The 20,841-nt window shown below is 42.8% G+C and overlaps 1 protein-coding gene across 1 annotated transcript in view; it reads left to right on the forward strand.

Annotated features, from left to right (window-relative positions):
• Window positions 1-12,883, forward strand: part of ALG14 (ALG14 UDP-N-acetylglucosaminyltransferase subunit) — a 96,535-nt gene extending 83,652 nt beyond the window's left edge. Inside the window, exon 4 of the mRNA XM_061121325.1 lies at window positions 12,452-12,883. Within this exon, the coding sequence (XP_060977308.1) occupies window positions 12,452-12,682 (231 nt within the window). The 3' untranslated portion in view covers window positions 12,683-12,883. The remainder of the gene's footprint in view (window positions 1-12,451) is intronic.
• Window positions 12,884-20,841: the final 7,958 nt, after the last annotated feature.

The raw sequence follows: 20,841 nt of genomic DNA on the forward strand, positions 1-20,841 counted from the left end.
TTCATTGGAAGGACTGATATTGAAGGTGAAATTCCAGTACTTTGGCCACCTGATGTGAAGAGCTGACTCATTTGAAAAGACCCTGATGCTGGGAAAGATTGAGGGAAGGAGAAGGGGATGACAGAGGATGAGATGGTTGGATGGCATCACCGACTCGATGGACATGGGTTTGGGTGGACTCCAGGAGTTGGTGATGGACTGGGAGGCCTGGCGTGCTGCGGTTCATGGGGTCGCAGAGAGTCGGACACAACTGAGAGACTGAAATGAACTGGAGTGGATCAGGCAGAGAAAAATAAAAAGTGACTTGCAGATAAAGAGACTAAAATGGATGGTTGGGTTACTCTCATAAGGTACTCTCTGAAGGGTAGGATAGATCATGCCAGGTCAGTGCCATGCCTGTGACAGAGTGAGGGACAAGCCACACAGTACACTTAAGAGTTTGAAAAATGCCACAAGCATTTTACTTTACTTTTGGATGGACTATAATAATAGTTTTTGTTGTTGTTTAGTTGCTAAGTCATGTCCGATTCTTGTGTGAACCCTTGGGTTCCCTGCCAGGCTCCTCTGTATATGGGATTAGCTACCATTTCTTGACTATTTCCCATGGGACAAGCACTATGTTAAGTGCCTTACAGGTGTTATCTTATTTGATCTCTACAGCAATACTAAAAAATAGATACTGTTTTCCCTGTGTTTATATTTGTTTCTGTTTGGATTACCATTTCCCACCCCAACATTCTCTACCTTACCATCTCTAACTCCCAAAAAGGAGAATATATTAGCATTTACTGTCTCCCTGATGGACCCTCAGGACAGTCTCATCGTGCCCTGTATATATGTCTCAGTTTACTTTATTCACAAGAGGTGGAAGCCCCTGAGATAGTCACCTAGACTTGTCAGCTCTGTTAAATTATAATCAGTCTCAAGCCCACAACCCTCCCCAACCTCTCAAACTCTTTTTATTGGCCCCGATTTATGGTCAGTCCACAAAATCTACATTCTCTCTCCTCCATCTTGCTCTAGTTGGTTTACCTAAAATACTGTACCACTTTATGAGTTACTAGCTCACAAGTCACATCCTCCCAGATCTTCTTTGACCTCCATGTGTCTCTGTTCCCTTCTTCTGCTTTATATTATATAAATGTGTACCTAGTGTTTTCTGTCTTCCCCCTGGAATGTAAACTTTGTGAGAGAAGGGGCTTCTGTTTACTCATAAACAACAATATCCCTAATACCCGGAACAGTACCTGGCATATTATTCTTACTCAATAGCTATTTCTTGAACAAATGAATCCGTGAGTGAGGAAACTGAGATATAGAATGAACAAGCAGTCTGTCCCTATTCACATTGCTGCTAAGCGAACAACTCACACCTGTGTGATTGCAAAGCCCTGGTCCATAGGCACCATGTTGTTCAGCTTCTTGCTGGATTATGTGAATGCAGCATAAGCAAGAATACTCTGGTTGACTGGGAGTAATCAGCATTCAGTTCAGTTCAGTTCAGTCGCTCAGTCATGTCCGACTCTTTGAGACCCCGTGAACCGCAGCATGCCAGACCTCCCTGTCTATCACCAACCCCCGGAGTCTACCCAACCCATGTCCATCGAGTCAGTGATGCCATCCAACCATCTCATCCTCTGTCATCCCCTTCTCCTCCTTCCCTCAATCTTTCCCAGCATCAGGATCTTTTCAAATGAGTCAGCTCTTCACATCAGGTGGCCAAAGTACTGGAGTTTCACCTTCAACATCAGTCCTTCCAATGAACACCCAGGACTGACCTCCTTTAGGATGGACTGGTTGGATCTCCTTGCAGTCCAAGGGACTCTCAAGAGTCTTCTCCAACACCACAGTTCAAAAGCATCAATTCTTCTGTGCTCAGCTTTCTTTATAGTCCAACTGTCACATCCATACATGACCACTGGAAAAACCATAGCCTTAACTAGATGGACCTTTGTTGGCAAAGTGATGTCTCTGCTTTTTAATATGCTGTCTAGGTTGGTCGTAACTTTCCTTCCAAGGAGTGTCTTTTTATTTCTTGGCTGCAGTTGCCATCTGCAGTGATTTTGGAGCCCAGAAAAATAAAGTCAGCCATTGTTTCCACTGTTTCCCCATCTATTTGACATGAAGTGATGGGACCAGATGCCATGATCTTAGTTTTCTGAATGTTGAGCTTTAAGCCAACTTTTTCACTCTCCTCTTTCACTTTCATCAAGAGGCTCTTTAGTGCTTCTTCACTTTCTGCCGTAAGGGTGGTGTCATCTGCATATCTGAGGTTATTGATATTTCTCCTGGCAATCTTGATTCCAGCTTGTGCTTCCTCCAGCCCAGTGTAATCAACATTGGGGTGTCAGTATTAGGAACTTATCAATTGGGCAAAATTCTGCAGGACCAAAGTTTACATTACATGATTATGTGATTTAAAAATATATATATTTGGTCTTTCAGATCACCAAAATATTTTTGGTACATATTTGGTCTTCGTCCACTGTTCCTGACCACAGCTCCTAAAACTGTTGGAATTTCCTAAGTGATGAGAGTGATAAAGGTGCTTTGTTAAGTTAGTAAGATGACTTTTGGAAAGCACTCAAGAATGGGGGCTGCTTGCCAGTGGAGCCAGCTGTGTGATTAAGGGGTCAGAACTTCAATCCCACTCCCACCCTACCCCTGGCCTCTACCTCTGGCAGGGGAGAGAGGATGGAGGATGGATCAGTCACCAATGGCCAGTAGTTTAATCAATTGTGACTATGTAATGAAGCCACCGTAAAAACTCAAGAGATCAGAGTTGGGAGAGTTTCCAGGTTGGTGAACATGTGCAGACTTAAGGAGAATGGCAGGAAAATTCCACACCTTTGCCCCATACCTTACCCTGTATGTCTCTTTTTCTGGCTATTGGTTTGTGTCCTTTAATATCCTTCATAATCAATAAACTAGTGAGTAAACTGGTTTTTCTGAGTTCTGTGAGCCATTCTAGCATGTGACTCGACCTCAAGGAGTGGGTCATGGGAACCTCTGATTTATAGCCAGTTGGTCAGTAATGTGAGTAACAATCTGAGTTTGTGACAGGCATTTGAAGGGGAGGGTGGTTTTGGGGACTGAGCCATTAACCTGTGGGATGTGATTCTATATCAGAGTAGATACTGTTAGAATTAAGTTAAACAGTAGGACAACCCGTAGGTGTCCATAGCATTGTTTGTTGTGGGGAAGCCTACACATACACACACACACACACATACACTCGTTGGAATTGGGTCCAGGAACCTAATTTACATTGGGAACAGTTTTTTTTAGTTGCTATCAAACAAAATGGAGTAACTGATATTTGAGGAACTAACAAATTCATTGTGTTTACACCATAAGCCATTAGCCTAGATAAAAACAATTTATAACTTAACCTTTTTTGAAATAATTTAAAAGAAGATGAAAGCTATGCTGGGGTAAAGAGGAGTAGGGCAGGGCCTGGGTGGACTGTGACATGTTCAAGCAGTGAAGCAGCTGATGCCCGTGTAAAAACATGGAATGGAAGTAGTGATATAATCGGAAAAGTAGACCTCAAAATGCCATGTACACGATGACAACTCTGAAAATGCTGTGTGTTAGCAATAGAATTGTAAGAGACCTTGAAGTTCATAAATAGTGATTCTTTTTGGTTTTCTCATGTGGCTTTCTTTGGTTATTTCATGTGGGTCTTGATGTTTAGATGTTCCTATTGGACTGTTACTACTCAAATGATTAAATATACATAAAAAAGAAGAAATGCAGTGTACCACAGTGTGAGCCAAGTGGACACGTCATCCCATCTGCTCTGCGTCCTGTTCCTCCCTGCTGTCCACCTCCAGTGAGCACCAACACTCAGCACTGCCTTCGCTTAGGCTGAACGCCCACCCCCAGCCTCCCTGTCCTCTGACGATCTCCACTGCGTGTTATAGACCACCTGCCCTCTGACTGCATTTTCTCCCTTACCCTCTTGATTACTCTCAGATGCTTCTCTCTCTAGTTTTCTGAGGCTTTTATCCCACTGCTCCTGCCCTCCTCCGCTCCTGAAATGAGGACCTGTGAGTGTCCTTTCCCTAGGCCAGAGCACTCACCCCGGCCTTTTCTACTGCACCCTCATCCGTGTCTCACTGCTTCTTCCTGTGCGCACGGGCCAGCGCTCGGAGCCCTGCCCGAGGATATCCTGCAACTGTTCTGACATGAACTGTGCCTTGTCTCACTCTGAGTTCGCTGCTCTCAAAGCCTTTGTCTTTTTTCCAGACCGATCAGGTTCTTTGTTAACGAACCATAAAAATCCACTCTGGCCGACTGAAACAGAAAAAGAATTCAGTGAAAGACTGTTGAGAGCTCTGAGAGTTACTGGGAAAGCTAATGAAGGAGGATTAGTAAACGTGGCGGGACAAGCTGGAGAGCCGAGCAGCTGGAACCATGAGAACCGTGGCCTCAGGGCTGGTTTGGGGGGGGCGGTGCTGCCACCCTGCTGGACCGTGAGCAGTGTAGCCGGCCCCCCGGTACTGGGTGCCAGATTCCGCCAATGATTCCTCTGCCAGAACAGAGACTCCTCTGGCCTTGCCTCTCCTCACCACTAGCTCCTGGTCAGACCTAGGCAGAAACATCAGCCAAGTCACAGCCCATCCACTGGCTGCAGAGGGGACGCAGACAGGGGCATCTCCTGGTGCTGTGAGAGCTGGGCTCGGCCTGCTGCCCCACCTCTTACAGTGGGAAATAACTCTGTTTCCAGACAAGAACAAAAAAGCGAAACAAAAGGCCACATGGCCCATCCCCAATTCAGGACAGTTGTTTTATTAAACTTTCTACAACTTCCTTAAGTCCTTGAAGCTGTTTCTTCTAACCTCTCACTCAGCAAGAACTCTGGAACTTAGTTTAATGCAAAATGAAAGCCTTAGGGGTCACAGATTTATATACGAAATGTTCGTAACATGATTTAGAATAACAAAAAGGAAAAATAGGAGTCAGCCTGAGTTTTCAACAATAAAGGAATAGTTGGATAAATTATGATATATTCATAGGATTAAATATATGCAGTAATTAAAAATCATGAATTTTAAAAACTTTTTACAACACACAAAAATATAACTGACAAGAACTTCATAATATGTATATGTAAGCTCTCAGAATTATATATGTGCATACATGAACATATTTTATAGTGATATATAAATGTATATATAATACACCAAAATGTTGACAGATTGATGAGATTAGAAGGATTATTTTTTTCTTTATGCTTTTCTGCACTTTTCACATTGAGCTGGGAAGTTATAAATATTGAAAAGAAAATCTGGTGATGGTAGCCTTCCTGTGCCACCATTTTTAACATTTGTCATGTTCTCAGTACAATTTTTCCCAGTCCAATCTTAAACTAAATAGTTTAAATTCTTACTCTTTTCTCCCAATCTTTATGTTCATGTACAGCGCCTTCATTCCATTCTGTAAGCCATTCCCCAGCCCCACTTTGCATGTGAGCTCCCCCTCTCTCCTGCTCATTTTCCCCCTCCCTGCATTTTAGCTCAGTGATTCACTGATATAACCATCTCTAGGGTTTCCACTACTCTTCTTTTAGCCAAATCTGAAGATCCTGTCTTTATTGGTTTAGCCAGGTCACCTGTGGTTTTCTTGTTTTCTAAACTAAGAAGGGTTCATTCTTAAGCGCCCTACCTGTAAGGCTTCATAGAAAGTCTCACATCTGAGCTCTTCCCGTGTCTCCCGACTAGTCCCAGGACTCAGTGTTTACTCCCTTCCTCATCTGCTCATTTATCTCATTTGCCACTGTATTGGTTCCAGCATGGTGGAACCAATATCCTATACATGGAAATGTTGGTTTCGACAGGACCTGTGACCTCCAGAGACTACCTGCCTGAGCCAGCTTGGCTTTGACAATAGGTTTGAGTTCTCCCCAGCTTTATCCATGGCCCTGGAAGCTCAGTGAAACCTTGCCTGCAGCTGTGTTCCTGCAGTTCATTAGCTCTCTCCAGCTTCCACCTCTACCAGCAAGAAGCTGTGCAAGAAGGTAGTTTTCAGGCCATGGCCTCAGAGTTGGAATCTGCTTTTCTGTCCAGTCTTTTCGGATTACAGCCATAATTGGGCTCTCTGTGGGGCATCTCTAGTGGCTCAGATGGTGAAGAGTCTGCTTGCAATGCGAAAGACCCAGGTTCGATCCCTTGGTCAGGAAGATCCTCTGGAGAAAGAAATGGCAGCCCACTCCAGTGTTCTTGCCTGGAAAATCCTATGGACAGAGAAGCCTAACCAGCTGCAGTCCATTGGGTCACAAAGAGTCGAACACGACTGAGTAACTTTCACACACATCTTGCTTTCAGGTGACTCAGATGATAAAGAATCCACCTGCCAATGAAAGAGACCCAGGTTCCAACCCTGGATCAGTAAGATCCCCTGAAGAAGGGAATGACTGCCCACTCCAGTATTCTTGCCTGGAAAACCCCACGGGCAGGGGAGCCTGGTGGGCTACAGTCCATGGGGTCACAAAGAGTCAGACACAGCTGAGCAATTAACACTTTAACTTTCACTCCATCTGGCTTTCAAGCTCACTTTCATATGCTTAGATCACTCTCACTGACCTTCAAACCAACCTAGGACCCCGGAGGTCTTGGCCCATATTCTGTGTATGGGGTTTGTACTAGGCTAGCAGTAGTTTAGACTACCCTAGTTAAATATATGTTGTCATGCATGTACCAGTGTCATATCTCAACCAACAGAACTTGACCCATGGTGACCCAAATCTATGGAACAACAGTCCTTTTGTAACTGCTCTTAATCCTTGATCTGGCTCATCTACCCTCATGACTTCATGTTTATATTAGCCCTAACCTCTTTCTGTTTTCTGGACCCATAACTTACATTATCCTTAGTATATATATGTCTTGGGTTTCCTGCTTTCAGAGACATTTATTGATTGATATGTTAATTCATCCAGCAGGCCCATATGAGCACCTACCGGTTGGTGCCGTAAACAATCAGAGGCTAGGCAATAAGTTAGACAGAATAAAGGGCTGTGTCATTTGGGATGCTTTTTATTGCTAGTGACAGAAGTCCTGATTCAAACTGGCTTAAGCAAAAATGGAATGTATTCCCTCACATGCCTGACAAACCTAGGACTAGATCTGGTTTCCTTCAGGCACAGCTGGCTTCATGGATCTGAAATGCTACCTTTGGGACCTGGCCTGTCTTCATCTCTCAGCTCTGCTCCATTATGCTGTGTGATGGCTTCATTCTCAGCTCTCCACATGGTGGCAAGAGAGATACTAACAGTGCCAGGCCCACCTTCTCCTAGGCGCCAGTACAGCAGAGAAGGTACTGCTCTCTTAGCAGCCCCAGCACATGTCCTACTATGTCTTGTGGTTACTCACTGGATTAGATGCTGCTTCCTGAACAAATGATTTTTGCCAGGGAAATTTAGGGCCCTCACTGGTCAGACTAAAGTCATATGTCCTCTCCTTGTAGTTGAGTGTGAACTCAACTCTGTTCAAGCACTTAAGTTGAGAGCAAGGGGTACAGTGGTTCCCCTGAGGAAAAGGCAATGGATGTGAGATGGTTAAAAAAAAAAAAAAAGAATTTTTAAGCTGTCAGTCACAGCCTTTATGCTCATGATGAATGTGTGTGATAGAGCTACAAACAAGGTCGAGTCTGGCAACAGGAGCCTTTGACTTTGTATATGACAGGCAAATGATTTCCAGCTTCCTTGTCCCTCAGTGCATCCTTTTCCTCCTTCCTTCAGCAGAATTCAATGAGTGCCTGTTTCGTCACATGGCACGGCATAGATTATACTAGAAGTTGACCGTGCTCATAAGCAGCTTACAAAATAGTGAGGTAGAAATATAGTGATAACACTGCACCCATGTTTACTGAGAATTTGTATTTTAGGAAAGAGAAAAATAAGAAAGGAATTTCTGTGTTTTTTATAAATTAAAAAGACAATTTCAACCATTATATTGTTTAAAATCTTCTTTCCCCAGGCTGTCTTCAGTAAATTCTGTTTTGTTTAGTGCTTGAAATAAGTCTTTCTGATATGCCTCATTGAATGACAGAAACTCCTTAATCCACAATTTTTCAATATTTACCCAGGCTTCTGTAAGGTCTTCCCTGGTAGCTCAGTGGTGAAGAATCCACCTGCAATGCAGGAGACACAGGTTCGATCCCTGGGTCCAGAAGATGCCCTAGAGAAGAAAATGGCAACCTACTCCCGTATTCTTGCCTAGAAAATCCCATAAACTCGCAGAGGAGCCTGGCAGGCTACAGTCTATGAGGTCCCAAAAGAGTCAGACACGACTTCACAACTAAACAACAGCAATAATAAGGCTTCTGTAAAACTCAGATTTAAAACCTGTATGTAATTAAAAGCTTTCCTTCACTTAAGTTTTAAGGTTTTTTTTTTTTTTTTTTTTTTTTTTAGTTTTTAGGGTTTTGTGATTTTATTGTTCCTAGGACTTTTGCAGTAAGGTACCTCAAAATAAAGATACAACAGAGGCAAACAAACAAAATACCTTTAATTTCCACTTTTACCTTAACAATCTCTGCTTCTGGTCTATGGCAGGTTAGTAAAGCGTCTCCCACCAATGCCCAGTCATTTCCCCTTCTATCCCCAGACATCTCTATCAGTATATTCACAGCTTGTATATAGTCAGCCAACCAGATACTGAATGGACACGTGTAGATATGTACTTCTTAAAATTTATTAATTTTTGGCTGTGCTGGGTCTTTGCTATGCAGGCTCTTCTCTAGTTGCAGTGAGTGGGGGCTTCTCTCTAGCTGCGGTGCACAGGCTTCACGTTGCGGTGGCTTCTCTTGTTGGGGAGCATGGGCTCTAGGCACGCAGGCTTCAGTATTTGCAGCAGGTGGGCTCAATAGTTGGGGCTCTCAGGCTCTAGAGCACAGACTCAATAGTTGTGGCATGCAAGCTTAGTTGCTCTGTGGCATGTGGAATCTTCTCAGATCAGGGATCAATTCCATGTCTTCTGCATTGGCAGGCGAATTCTTCACTACTGAGTCAGGGGCCCTGTACTCTTTTTTTTTTTTTTTTTTAAGGCAAAAAACATGAAAATACTTTTGTGACATTCAAGATCCAACATGCAACCCTTTTTATTATTTTTTTTAGCTGCAGGTTTTATTTTGTTCTGTGCTATGGGAGAACAAAATGAGAAAAAGCAGCACAAATAATCCAAGGATTAGGGAATACATTAACATAGTGGCTCTCAACTGGAGAGTTGGCAGTGCCCAGAGACATTCTTGATCGTCTTGGCTACTGGAATCTTGTGGGTAGAGGCCAGGGATGCTGCTCAACATCCTACAGTGCACAGGACTGGCCCCCGCAAGCAAAAATAATCCAGTCCAAAATGTCAATAGTGCCGCTATTGAGAAACCTTGCATTAATAGGATTTTTAGAATTCTAAACCCTGAAAAGATTCAGAACAATCTTGTAACTCAGGCTTCAGACAAACCCAGAAACAAATGAGACTCAGAGAATTCTAGAATCCTGGAACTAACGGGAAAGGTCATCTAGTCCAGTCTTTCTATTTCCCACATACAGTTAGGAGTCACATAGAGGAAAGGAGACTGGAAACAGTGGAACTCCACCTCTCCAATGCATGATCAGGCAACTGGTCCAGTCTCTGCATCTCAGTTTTCATATTCTGTGAAAAGGGAACCAAAAATTTGCCTCAAATGATTGCTGTGAGGATTAACTTAAAGAATACAGGAGAGAGGGGACATATGCATACTTATGGCTGCTTCACATTGTTGTATGGCAGAGACCAACACAACATTGTCCTCCAGTTAAAAATTTTTAAAAATACATTTGAGATATAGAGAAAAGAATACATGTGAGATGTTTAGTACAGTACCTGACCACAGTGGGTTGTTAATAAATAGTGGTAGTGAGAGCCGAGGTGGTAATTAAGATTACCATTGTTACCAGAAAAATAAACAACCCAATCAAAAAGTGGGCAGAAGACCTCAACAGACATTTCTCCAAAGAAGACATACAGATGGCTAATCAACACATGAAAAAAATGTTCAACACTGCTCATTATTAGAGAAATGCAAATCAAAACTACAATGAGGTATGACCTCACACTAGTCAGAATGGCCATCAATAAAAAAAATCTATGAACAATAAATGGTGGAGAAGTTGTGGGGAAAAGGGAACCCTCTTGCCCTGTTGGTAGGAAAGTAAATTGATGCATGGTAGGAATGTAAATTGATGCAACTACTATGATGAACAGTATGGAGACTCCTTAAAAAACTAGGCATAAAAATATTGTATGACCCAACAATCCCACTACTGAGCATATTCCCTGAGAAAACCATAACTTAAAAAGACACATGTACCCCAGTGTTTATTGCAGCACTATTCACAATAGCTAAGACATGGAAGCAACCTAGATGTCCATTGACAGATGAATGGATAAAGCAGTTGTGGGATGTATATACAATGAAATATCACTCAGCCATGAAAAGGAATGAATTTGAGTAAGTTGTAATGATGTGAATGAACCTAGAGCCTATTATACAGAGTGAAGTATGTTAGAGAATAACAAATATCATATATTAATGCATATATATGGAACTCACTGTCCCATTTTCTTTCATTCATGCTCCACTGAGGGTCTATGAAGAAAGGTTATGGGGCAACTCATTGAGGGTTGAAGAGCACTGGCCTGGAGGGCAGCTTAGTAGCTGGGACTTCAGGAGAAAGTCTGAACAAAACTTCTTCATAGGAGACAGGCAGGGGTTTGTTTAACTTGTAGGTAAGAGCTAAGGAAGACTAAAAAGGATTGGTTCCCACCAGGAAACAGGTTACTCTATCTGACCCCAGAGCTCTTGTGAATGGTGTTCTAGGTGGTCCTACCTTGGGGAAATGTGGGGCTTAGGTCACATGCCCTCTACCAAACCCTTATATTCTTCTGGTGTCACAGCTGTGACACATGTCTGTCAGAGAGGGTCCCTGCAATGCTCAGATGGTTATTTCAGCTCTAAAATTCTCTGAGGCTTCCCAGGTGGCTCAGTGGTAAAGAATCCACCTGCTGATCCCTGGGTCAGGAAGATCCCCTGAAGGAAGAAATGGCAACCCCCTCCAGTATTCTTGCCTGAAAAATCCCAAGAACAGAGGAGGCTAGCAGACTACAGTCCATGGGGTTGCAAATGTCTAATAAGTTTTGTGGACCTTGTGCCGAAGTGATCATGTGACATCGTAGGCTATGCCTAGTAAGTGTGTGTTGACAACCACAGATCTGTTTTATGATTTTTGGAGTAAAAAATGTTTAATTAGGTTTTACTAATTCAGTCAACATGAACATATGATTAAGATGTGCAAAATGTTTTAAAAATAATAATAAATGATCTTGGTGGCTCAGTGGTAAAGAATCTGCCTGCCAATGCAGGAAACATAGAAGGTTTGATCCCCTGGGTCGGGAAGATCCCCTGGCGAAGGCAATGGCAACCCACTGCAGTACTCTTGCCTGGAAAATCCTATGGATAGAGGAGCCTGGTGGGCTACAGTCCATGGAGTCACAAAGAGCTGGACACAGCTTAGCATCTAAGCAACAAACAATGATCTTACCAACAGTTCTGTGTGATAGGTTTCCTCTCATTTTCTTAAAAAACTTATAAAAATTCTTTGCAGTTACTCTATGAGTTAAATTTTAATTTCTCTTGTTAAATTCAGCAACTAAATTGTTTTTAACCAAAAAAAAACAAATTTGTTTTTAACCAGTGGCTTTCTATTAAAAAAAAAAAAGATTAGCAGAATTCAAAGCATTAAAAGTCTCTGGATTACAAGTGTGGATTGAATTCTCTTGAGGGAAAATCTCATTCATTTGGTAGCCTTCTCTCAAATATCCCCCGTTTTTTGGGGTGGTTTTTTTTGTTTTTGTTTTTGTTTTTTTTACTGAACTTCAGTGATTCTACCTCCAACAAAAATGTTCTACATAATTTAGTCATTTAAAGACATTTTCTCCTGTATCTTTCATGTCAGTCCTCCAACTATTATAAAGATTGCTTTAAAAAAAATCAACACAAGTCAGCACATTAGAAAACAGTGAATCACAGCTGGTTTCCATATATTTAACATTCAAGATCCACAGAGCAGTCAGAAGAGCAACACACACCCATCCCGTGGGTGCTGGCCCAACACTGGCACTGTGTACACACGTCCCTTAGCACAAGGCAGGCCTCCCAGGTGCAGAGAAGTAAAGTAATTTTCCCCACGTCACACAGTTGATAAGCTGGGGAGCCAACAGCACAGCCCCACTTGGGTCCCAAGCACATGAGTTTGCTGCAGACTGAATCTTAACAGGCAATCACTCAAGACTTGGAATTTAAAAAAAAAAAAAAAAACTCTTAAGATTAGAATGTTTTTAACTTAAATGCCTCACTTCGAGTAGTATCCTGTGTTGTTATTTGACCTTCAACTTTTTTTTTTCCCAAGGTGTTGTGTAACGGACCAGGAACATGTGTTCCTATCTGTATATCTGCCCTTCTCCTTGGGATACTGGGAATAAAGAAAGTGATCATTGTCTACGTTGAGAGCATCTGCCGAGTGGAACATTTATCCCTGTCCGGAAAGATTCTGTTTCACCTCTCCGATTACTTCATTGTTCAGTGGCCGACTCTTAAGGAGAAGTATCCCAAATCTGTGTACCTCGGGCGAATTGTTTGACCTACGACAACTTACTTCTTTAGAATTTTGCTAGCAACAGTGTTTATTGTAAATGGGGAACAAAAAAACATTTTTTATAAAGAAGCTTTTGAAAATCCTGAGAATTATTGGTGGTCAAGAGTGAAGAAATGTGTCAGTAACCCAGTGAGGAAACTGAGGTTCCTCTTATAAAACAAACATTAATAAACTATTAAGTATGTATGTCTCTGTGCTCCAGATTTCCTTTCTATGTGAAAGTATTTATCACTGCCTGCAAATTGTCTCCTGACTTGGTTTTACTTAATATTTTTTCTAGGGCTAAATATAGAATTTGTATGATTAGCCACATTTCCTGTTCTATAGGTTTTTTGTTTGGTTGGTTTTTTTGTTTTTTTTTTTTACAGTATTCTACATTATAGAAAGAAAAATATTTCTTAGTTTTTGTTCAGACACAACAGGCTTTATTTCCTGTATGGAAACAGAGAGGTCCCTGGTGAATCCTTTCGGCATAAAGGAAGCAGTTATATTAAATTGGCTTCATGACAATTTGCACTCCACAGGCTTCCAGAACTGAGCGCATAAACCAGTATCTTTTTTTATTCTTCAGTTTTGCTTTGTGAGTAGTTGGCCTCAATCCAGAATATCTTTTAAAAATCTTTTGTTTGTTAAAATAAATGGAAAGGTAACTACTGTCATAGGAGTAAGAACATGTTTCTGTGTATCAGGGCCGAACTCTCAAAACACTTTTTTTAGCGTTTTAGTAAATTCAGCATTTCGTGGCTATAGTTGTCTCTGGCATTTTAAGATGTGTAAGCTCAGTAAAGTGTGTATTTACTTAACATTTAGGTGAGTGCTTGTTGTATGCCAGGTATTCTTCTAAGCACTTTTCAAATAGTAACTGGTTTAACTATAATAGTAACTCAATGAGGTAGGGTCTGTTTTTATCCCCATTTTACAGATGACTTTCCAAGATTACATGACTGATAAGTGCCAATGTGGGAATTCGAGCTCAAGCTTAATAGCAGAGCCAGTTTAGGGACCCATAGTTAGGAGGGCCCGTCACTCTGCTGTCTCCCTCTTGAATTCTTCACATATTATGAACAAGAGGCTCTAATTGTATTTTGCACTGGACCTCGCAGATTATTTAGCTGGCCCAGCTTGAGAATCTCTTCTCCTAAACAGCCATGTCAACTTTAACAGAATTATAACACCCAGTGCAGGGCCTGGCCTGGCAGGTCTGCAATAAACAGGAATTCCATTCCCCTCCTTGCTATTTTTAACAAGGCAACAGACAATGAGAAGACCTTTTGCGATGTTTGTCAATTTTTTTCCTCTTAAATCTTTTTTATAAGTATGATATAAAGCTAATAAAAAAATAGAAATTGAAAAAGAAATTGACTTTTGGAGAAAAGAGTGATCACCCAAGATGACCTACAGTTAAAACACTGAGGCTACTCCAGCCTTTCTTGTACTTTTAGAAAATCTCCTTCTCTGCAGTCAAGTAGGCTCATCTGTCATTAGTACCTTTTCCTGCGTTTTTGCCTGGAGAAGCGCATGGCAGAAGACACTGAGAACAGAAAAAGTACCTTGCTGTCTGGATTTGGTGGCCATGGGATAGCCAAGCGCTAGTTCATTGCATGTTGACTTTAATTCTCAAACCTCAGGCACTGGCTCCGTGTCACCTGACATGAAGGTCTGCAATATCAGACAACGTATTTGTGTGGTTCAACCAGGAGTGGAAATGAAGTAAGCCTCTACTTTTCTAGGGAGGAAGTGATTTTTTTAGGGACAGTAGCACATACATTTTATGTGTCTGAGTTTGTTTGTAAGTGCCACTGGGTGAATAGTTGCTCAGTGAAATTGGACTTGTGTTCTGTGCATTTAATGCCTGTCTGTGCTCCAGGGCAACTGCCCCGGGGGCCCCACAGCTAAGCCTGCTGACTTGGCTCCTGCACTGGCTTAGGCCATGGAGAATTGTAGTAAAGAGACCATGATTTTTTCCAGAAACATATGTCCCAGATGTTTTGCAGAGCCTTAACTTAGACAGTGGTTAGTCTGGAATGTCAGAGAAAGAATCTTATGTATATCACTAAAAGTTTAGAAACATCTGCAGGGTCTGGGGCTGCTGTGCACGCATTCAGAGCCTGGCAGAGCCGCACAGAATCAGTTCCAGGTTCCTGCTCAGTTCCAGGTTATTTGGTAAACAAATTCGTGTTCCCCTGTGCCTTCTTGTTATGACTAATTCAAGTCCTCAGGATCACACTTTAGCAAAAGAGGCTGATTTGAGGTTGCAGTAGAGGCCGTTCTCCTGCTGTGCATTTCTGTGGTATAAAGAAAGCTAGCGCTCTACTCTCGATTCAAACTGAAGAAATCAGTAGCTAGCTTGTCTTTTCCAATTTCTCTTGAAACACTTGGGAATGCGGCTCTTACTGGTAGAGACTGCTCATGAGAAATTAGTTGTATCAGTCTTGAAATGAGAGGCAGGCAAACCACACATCCTGCCCACACCTACTTCCCTGGAAGATTTTATCTACAATTCAGCTGTCCTGAAGGGTCTCAGCAGCTTGCCAGGTCAAAACCAAACTGTTTCAGAGAGGGCTTCCAAGAGTCATCACAGGAAGCTTGCGCCTGGAACAAAGAGTGCTATGATACCATGTCAACAAGAGGAATGTTGTACAGTTTTAAACTGAATAGCAAGAGTTCCTTGCTAGAATGGAGCTCGCCCAAGCTTTCCCTTACAAAAGCAACTTCAAACACACTTTAATTGCCTTTACCAGGAGAGGTTAACATTGGGAAATGTACCACCCCGTACTGTGCAGCTCCCTGCCTGGAATCATGCTTCATATCTTCTAAAAATCCCCAGCTCACCAATAAGAGTTTGGTAGCAAACTCTTTTACATGAAGCGTCTTTTATCCTCAATAATGTCATTTGTGCATGTGTGCTAAGTTGCTTTAGTCATGTCTGACTCTTTTCGACCCTATGGACTGTAGCCTGCCAGCTTCCTCTGTCCAAGGGATTTTCCAGGCAAGAATACTGGAGTGGGTTGTGATGAGCCTGCTTCTGTAAGTCTAAACAGCCCAACACTCTAAAAGCAAGATGGGGAGCACATGTAAATCCATGGCTGATTCATATCAATGTATGGCAAAAGCCACTACAATATTGTAAAGTAATTAGCCTCCAACTAATACAAATAAATGAAAAAAAAAAAAAGAAAAGCAAGTTGTGTTCTTGTTGCCATTCACTTTAAACACGGATTTGACATGTCTCCGCCTTTTCTCTCCAGAGTGATCACCCAATGCCAGGCTCTGCCAACTCGCTCAAATCACAAACTTTGGAGTAATTTTTGTTTTGTTGCTCTCTTTAAGCCACATATAATAGATTGCCTTTTTTAAAAAAAAGCCCCATAATTTTCTCTTGTCTTTTCATTCTCTTCTGTCCTTGTCATCTGATTTTACCCATCAATTCTGCCTTTGAACTAGTTCGTATCAAGCCTTCCTATTTAGTGCCATGGTCACAACTCAGCTAACACTTTAACATAAATTTCTTGTTATGTTAACACATTTGTTGAGGAACTGAGGCATAAAGAGATTAAGTAATTTATCTAAGATTCTGTAACTAGGAAGTAGCAGAGCTGGCATTTGAACCAAGGTACACTTGCTCCAGCCAGACTTAACTTGAACAGCTATGTTAGTTTTGAAATATGAAAAGTGCTAAAAAGTAGATCAACAGGATGCTGTGATGGGAATACAGTGCCAGGTGCTATAAGGGGAATATCAGGAAAGGATTCTCTAAGAAAGGGACACTTTAGATGAGATTTGAGGCCGAGTGCCTGATATATTTGTCCTCTTCCCACTTCCCATAATATCTCCCCTGTTACCCTTAGCCTGATTTCAGCAACTTCTCTACACACTTCTTTTTTATATATACATATAATTTTATTTATTTATTGACTGCACTGGGTCTTGTTGCTGCCCAGGCTTTTTTCTAGTTGAGATACACAGGCTTCTCATTGCAGTGGCTTCTCTTGTTTCGGAACATGGGCTCTAGGCTTGTGGGCTTCAGTAGTTGCGGCTCCCGGGCTTTAGAGCCCAAGCTCAGTAATTGTGGCACGTGAGCTTAGCTGCTCCACGGCATGTGGGATCTTACCACATCAGGGATGGAACTCATGTCCCCTGGATTGGCAGGCAGAGTCTCAACCACTGAGCCACCAGGGAAGCCCCTCTCCACACTCCGTGTCCTGGCCACACACACAAAGTTAAAGCTGATTACACACCACCAGATTGCAATGCCTTGTGCTTATAAACACCTGTGAAGGGAAGACACCAATGCTTTTGCTGATTATTTACGTTTGTCTTACTTGAGGGACTATGCCTCATACTATTGTGTCCTTGCTTCATTCTTGGTCATACCTACCACAGCTCAGGACAGCATGTAGCCATAAGGTAAGTACATAAATTCTTACCCCTTTAGACTTTGTCTAGGCCTACTTCTAGGAGAAGGCAATGGCAACCCACTCCAGTACTCTTGCCTGGAAAAATCCCATGGACGGAGGAGCCTGGTAGGCTGCAGTCCTTGGGGGTCTCAAAGTCGGACACAACTGAGCGACTTCACTTTCCGTTTTCACTTTCATGCATTAAAGCAGCAAATGGCAACCCACTCCAGTGTTCTTGTCTGGAGAATCCCAGGGACGTAGGAGCCTGGTGGGCTGCCGTCTATGGGGTCGCACAGAGAAGTACACGACTGAAGCGACTTAAGCAGCAGCAGCAGCAGCAGGCCTACTTCTGCTAGTTCCATTTCATCTGGATCAGTACTTCTCAAGCTTTTTGGTCTCAAGACCTCATTAAAAATTGCTGAAAGATCCCAATGAACTTCTGTTTATATGGGCTATATTTGTCAATATTTATCACATTAGAAATTAAACCAGAATGTTTTTGAACATAAGAATATATAAGGACACTTTCCATTATCCCACAAAATAATGAAAGAATGTGGAGGGGAAAAGGCAAATAACATTTCAATATGTCTTATGACAATAGTCTTGACCTCATGTTCTCATTTTGATAGCTGCTGTCTATAATGACACGCCAATGAGTTCACCTCGTCTAACAGCCTTCCGTCAGTCTGTGCCCTGTCTACCAGTTTTCTATTGCTGTGTAACAAAAGTGCTGCAGTTACAGGCTTAGAATAATACTTATTATCTCACAGCTCTTGCTTAGAAACCCATGCCGGACTTAACTGATTCTCTACTCATGGTCTCACAAGGCTGTAATCCAGGTGACAGCCAGGACTGGACTCTGATCTGAACCTCTGGATCTTCCAAAGTTATTCAGGGTGTTGCTGGCTGAATTCATTTCCTTGCAGTTGTAGGACTCATAGTGACCTGTTTCTTTTTCTTTGGGGGGTAGGTGGGCGGTTTGCTATATGGCATATGGGATCTTAACCACCCAGCCAGGCATCGGAATCTTAACCACCGGACTGCCAGGGAAGTCCCCGATGGTGATCTGTTTCTTACAAGCTGGCAGGAGAGTCGCTGTTGCTGCTTGTCTTTTAAGGATTCACATGACTGGGTCAGACACACCTAGGGTAATCTCCCTTTTAATTAACTCAGGGTCAACTGCTTAGGGACCATAATAATATCCAAAAAATCCCTTTTGCTATATGAGCATAATGTCATCAGGAGATTAATAGCCCATGATATTCACACATCCCACTCCTACCTGGGGGCTTCCCAGGTGACTCAGTGGGAAAGAATGTGCCTGCCAGTGCAGGAGATGTGGGTTCAGTCTCTAGGTTGGGAAGATCCTCTGGAGAAGGAAATGGCAACCCACTCCAGGATTCTTGCCCGGAAAATCCCACAGACAAGGGAATCCGGCGGGCTATAGTCCATGGGGTCGCAGAAGAGTCAGACACAACTTAGTGACTAAATAGCAACAACTCCTACTCCAAGATAGGGTACAGGGTGTGGGCATCATGGAGTAGAATTCTAGGCCAGCTTAGAATGCTGCCAGTTATAATCTTCCTGGTGATTTTGTTTTATTTTGGGGAAAAAAAACAATTTTTTTTAACTTTTACTCAGGCCACCAAACTCCTACATTAGCATCCAAATTCTCTAGCCTTTTTTTTTTAATATGAGAAATTCGTGTCTTCCAAACCTCATCCCTTTTCTAGCAAGTTGTTGTGTGCCTCACTTTACTTGTCAAATAGGCATCATAATGGTACCTACTTTTAGAGCTGTGAGCATTAAACTAGAAAATACATGTAATGCCTTTAGCACAGAGCCTAACACATAGCAAGCCCTATGCAACCTGATGTCTCCAGGCAACCAAGGAGGCTCCCTTGGTATATCAGGTCCTAGAGGTAGGTTGTCCTTAAACTAAGCACAGCAACTACTTCCTGCCCTCTAGGATGGCCTTTATCAAACAAAGCAGAAAATAACAAGTGTTGCCAAGAATGTGGAGGAACTGAACCCTCACATTGCTGGTGGGAATGGAGAATGGTTCAGCAGCTGTGAAAAACAATTTGGCCATTTCTCAAAGAATTAAAGTTACCGTATGATCCAGCAATTCCACTCTGAGGTATATACCCCAGAGAATTGAAAACATATGTTCGCACAAAAACCTGTACACAAACATTCATACCAGCATTATTCACAATAGTCAAAAGGTGAAAACAACCCAGACATCCACCAACAAATGGATGGATTAGCAAAAGTGGTGTATCTGTACAATGCAATATCATTCAGTCACAAAAGGGATGAAGTACTAATTCATAACATGCTACAGCATGGATGAATGAACCTTGACATGCTAAGGGGAACAAGCCAATGTATTGTATGATTGTGTGTATATGAACTGTGCAGAACAGGCAAGTCCATTGAGAATAAGTAGATTCATTGTTTCCAAGGGGCTGTGCTGTGCTTAGTCGCTCAGTTGTGTCTGACTCTTTGCAACCCCGTGGACTGTAGCCCGCCAGGCTCCTCTGTCCATGGGATTCTCCAGGCAAGAATACTGGAGTGGGTTGCCATGCCCTCCTTCAGAGGATCTTCCCCACCCAGGGATCGAACCCATGTCTCTTACATCTCTCCTGCATTGGCAGCGGGTTCTTTACCACTAGTGCCACGTGGGAAGTCCGAGGGGCTGTGCAAGGAGGCAATGAGGGTAACTTTAAGTAGATATGGGATTTCTTTTGTTTTGAGTGGTAATTAGATGGTGGTAATGGTTTGTACAACTCTGAACATACTAAACCCACTGAGTTGTATGCTTTAAATGGATGTACCTTATGTCATATGAATTATTTCTCAATGAAAAACCCTATCAGTAGTCACCGAATCTGTCTGTAGATATTTGTGGGTGTGTATACAGATGCAGAAAGACAAAACAGAAAACTAAGCGCAGCAGCCAGGAAGCAGCTACAGGGAGCGTTTTTGTTTCCTGTGATTCCATCTCTGCCCACAGCGGGAGACTGAACAAAGACAAGGTGCTGGGGACAAAGCCCGGCTACTGCGGAAGAGCTGAGTAAGAACGGGATGAAAAGAGCCAGTGCGGGGTTGCGGGGGAGGCTGGCGGGAGAAGATGGCCTCAGTGCACACCAAGTCCCTCCCCACCTCCTGCCTAAAGGGCCTCACCCCAGACGGCTGAGGTGAATTGTATTTTCCAAAGTTGGCCAGCCACGTGCTCTGCAGTATGACCTGGCCACTGCCCCATGCGGGAATGGAGTCTGGCTGCTCTTCCCCAGATCTAAACATGGCCACCAGAATGCAGTGAGAGTGGGAAGTGACAAACATTTTAAACTCACTCCCCGGGGGCATGCCCTCTCAGAAAGCAGCCACAGGCCATGAGAAGCCCAAGGCTCCCAGAGAGGCCAGTTGTCGGTGTTGCGGTTCACGGTCATAGCTGAGCACAGGCTTGGGGTCATCTCCATACAGATGCTGGACAAGTGATGGGAGAAACCTCCAGATGACTCCAGCCCCACCATCTGACTCGCTTCCAGCCTTTTTAGTCCTCCCAGCTTGAGGCTCTAACACCACAGAACAGAGAAAAGGTCTCCCTCTGCTCCCGTTGAGTTTCTGACCCAGAGCATCCCTGGGCAGAATTAAATGGTTGCTGTTTTCTGCCACTAAGTTTTGGAGGAGTTCACTTCAAAGCAATAGGTAATGAGAACAATAACTTTTCAGAAGGAG

This window comes from Dama dama, chromosome 20 (genome assembly GCF_033118175.1).
Source record: "Dama dama isolate Ldn47 chromosome 20, ASM3311817v1, whole genome shotgun sequence".
Lineage (NCBI taxonomy): Eukaryota > Metazoa > Chordata > Mammalia > Artiodactyla > Cervidae > Dama > Dama dama.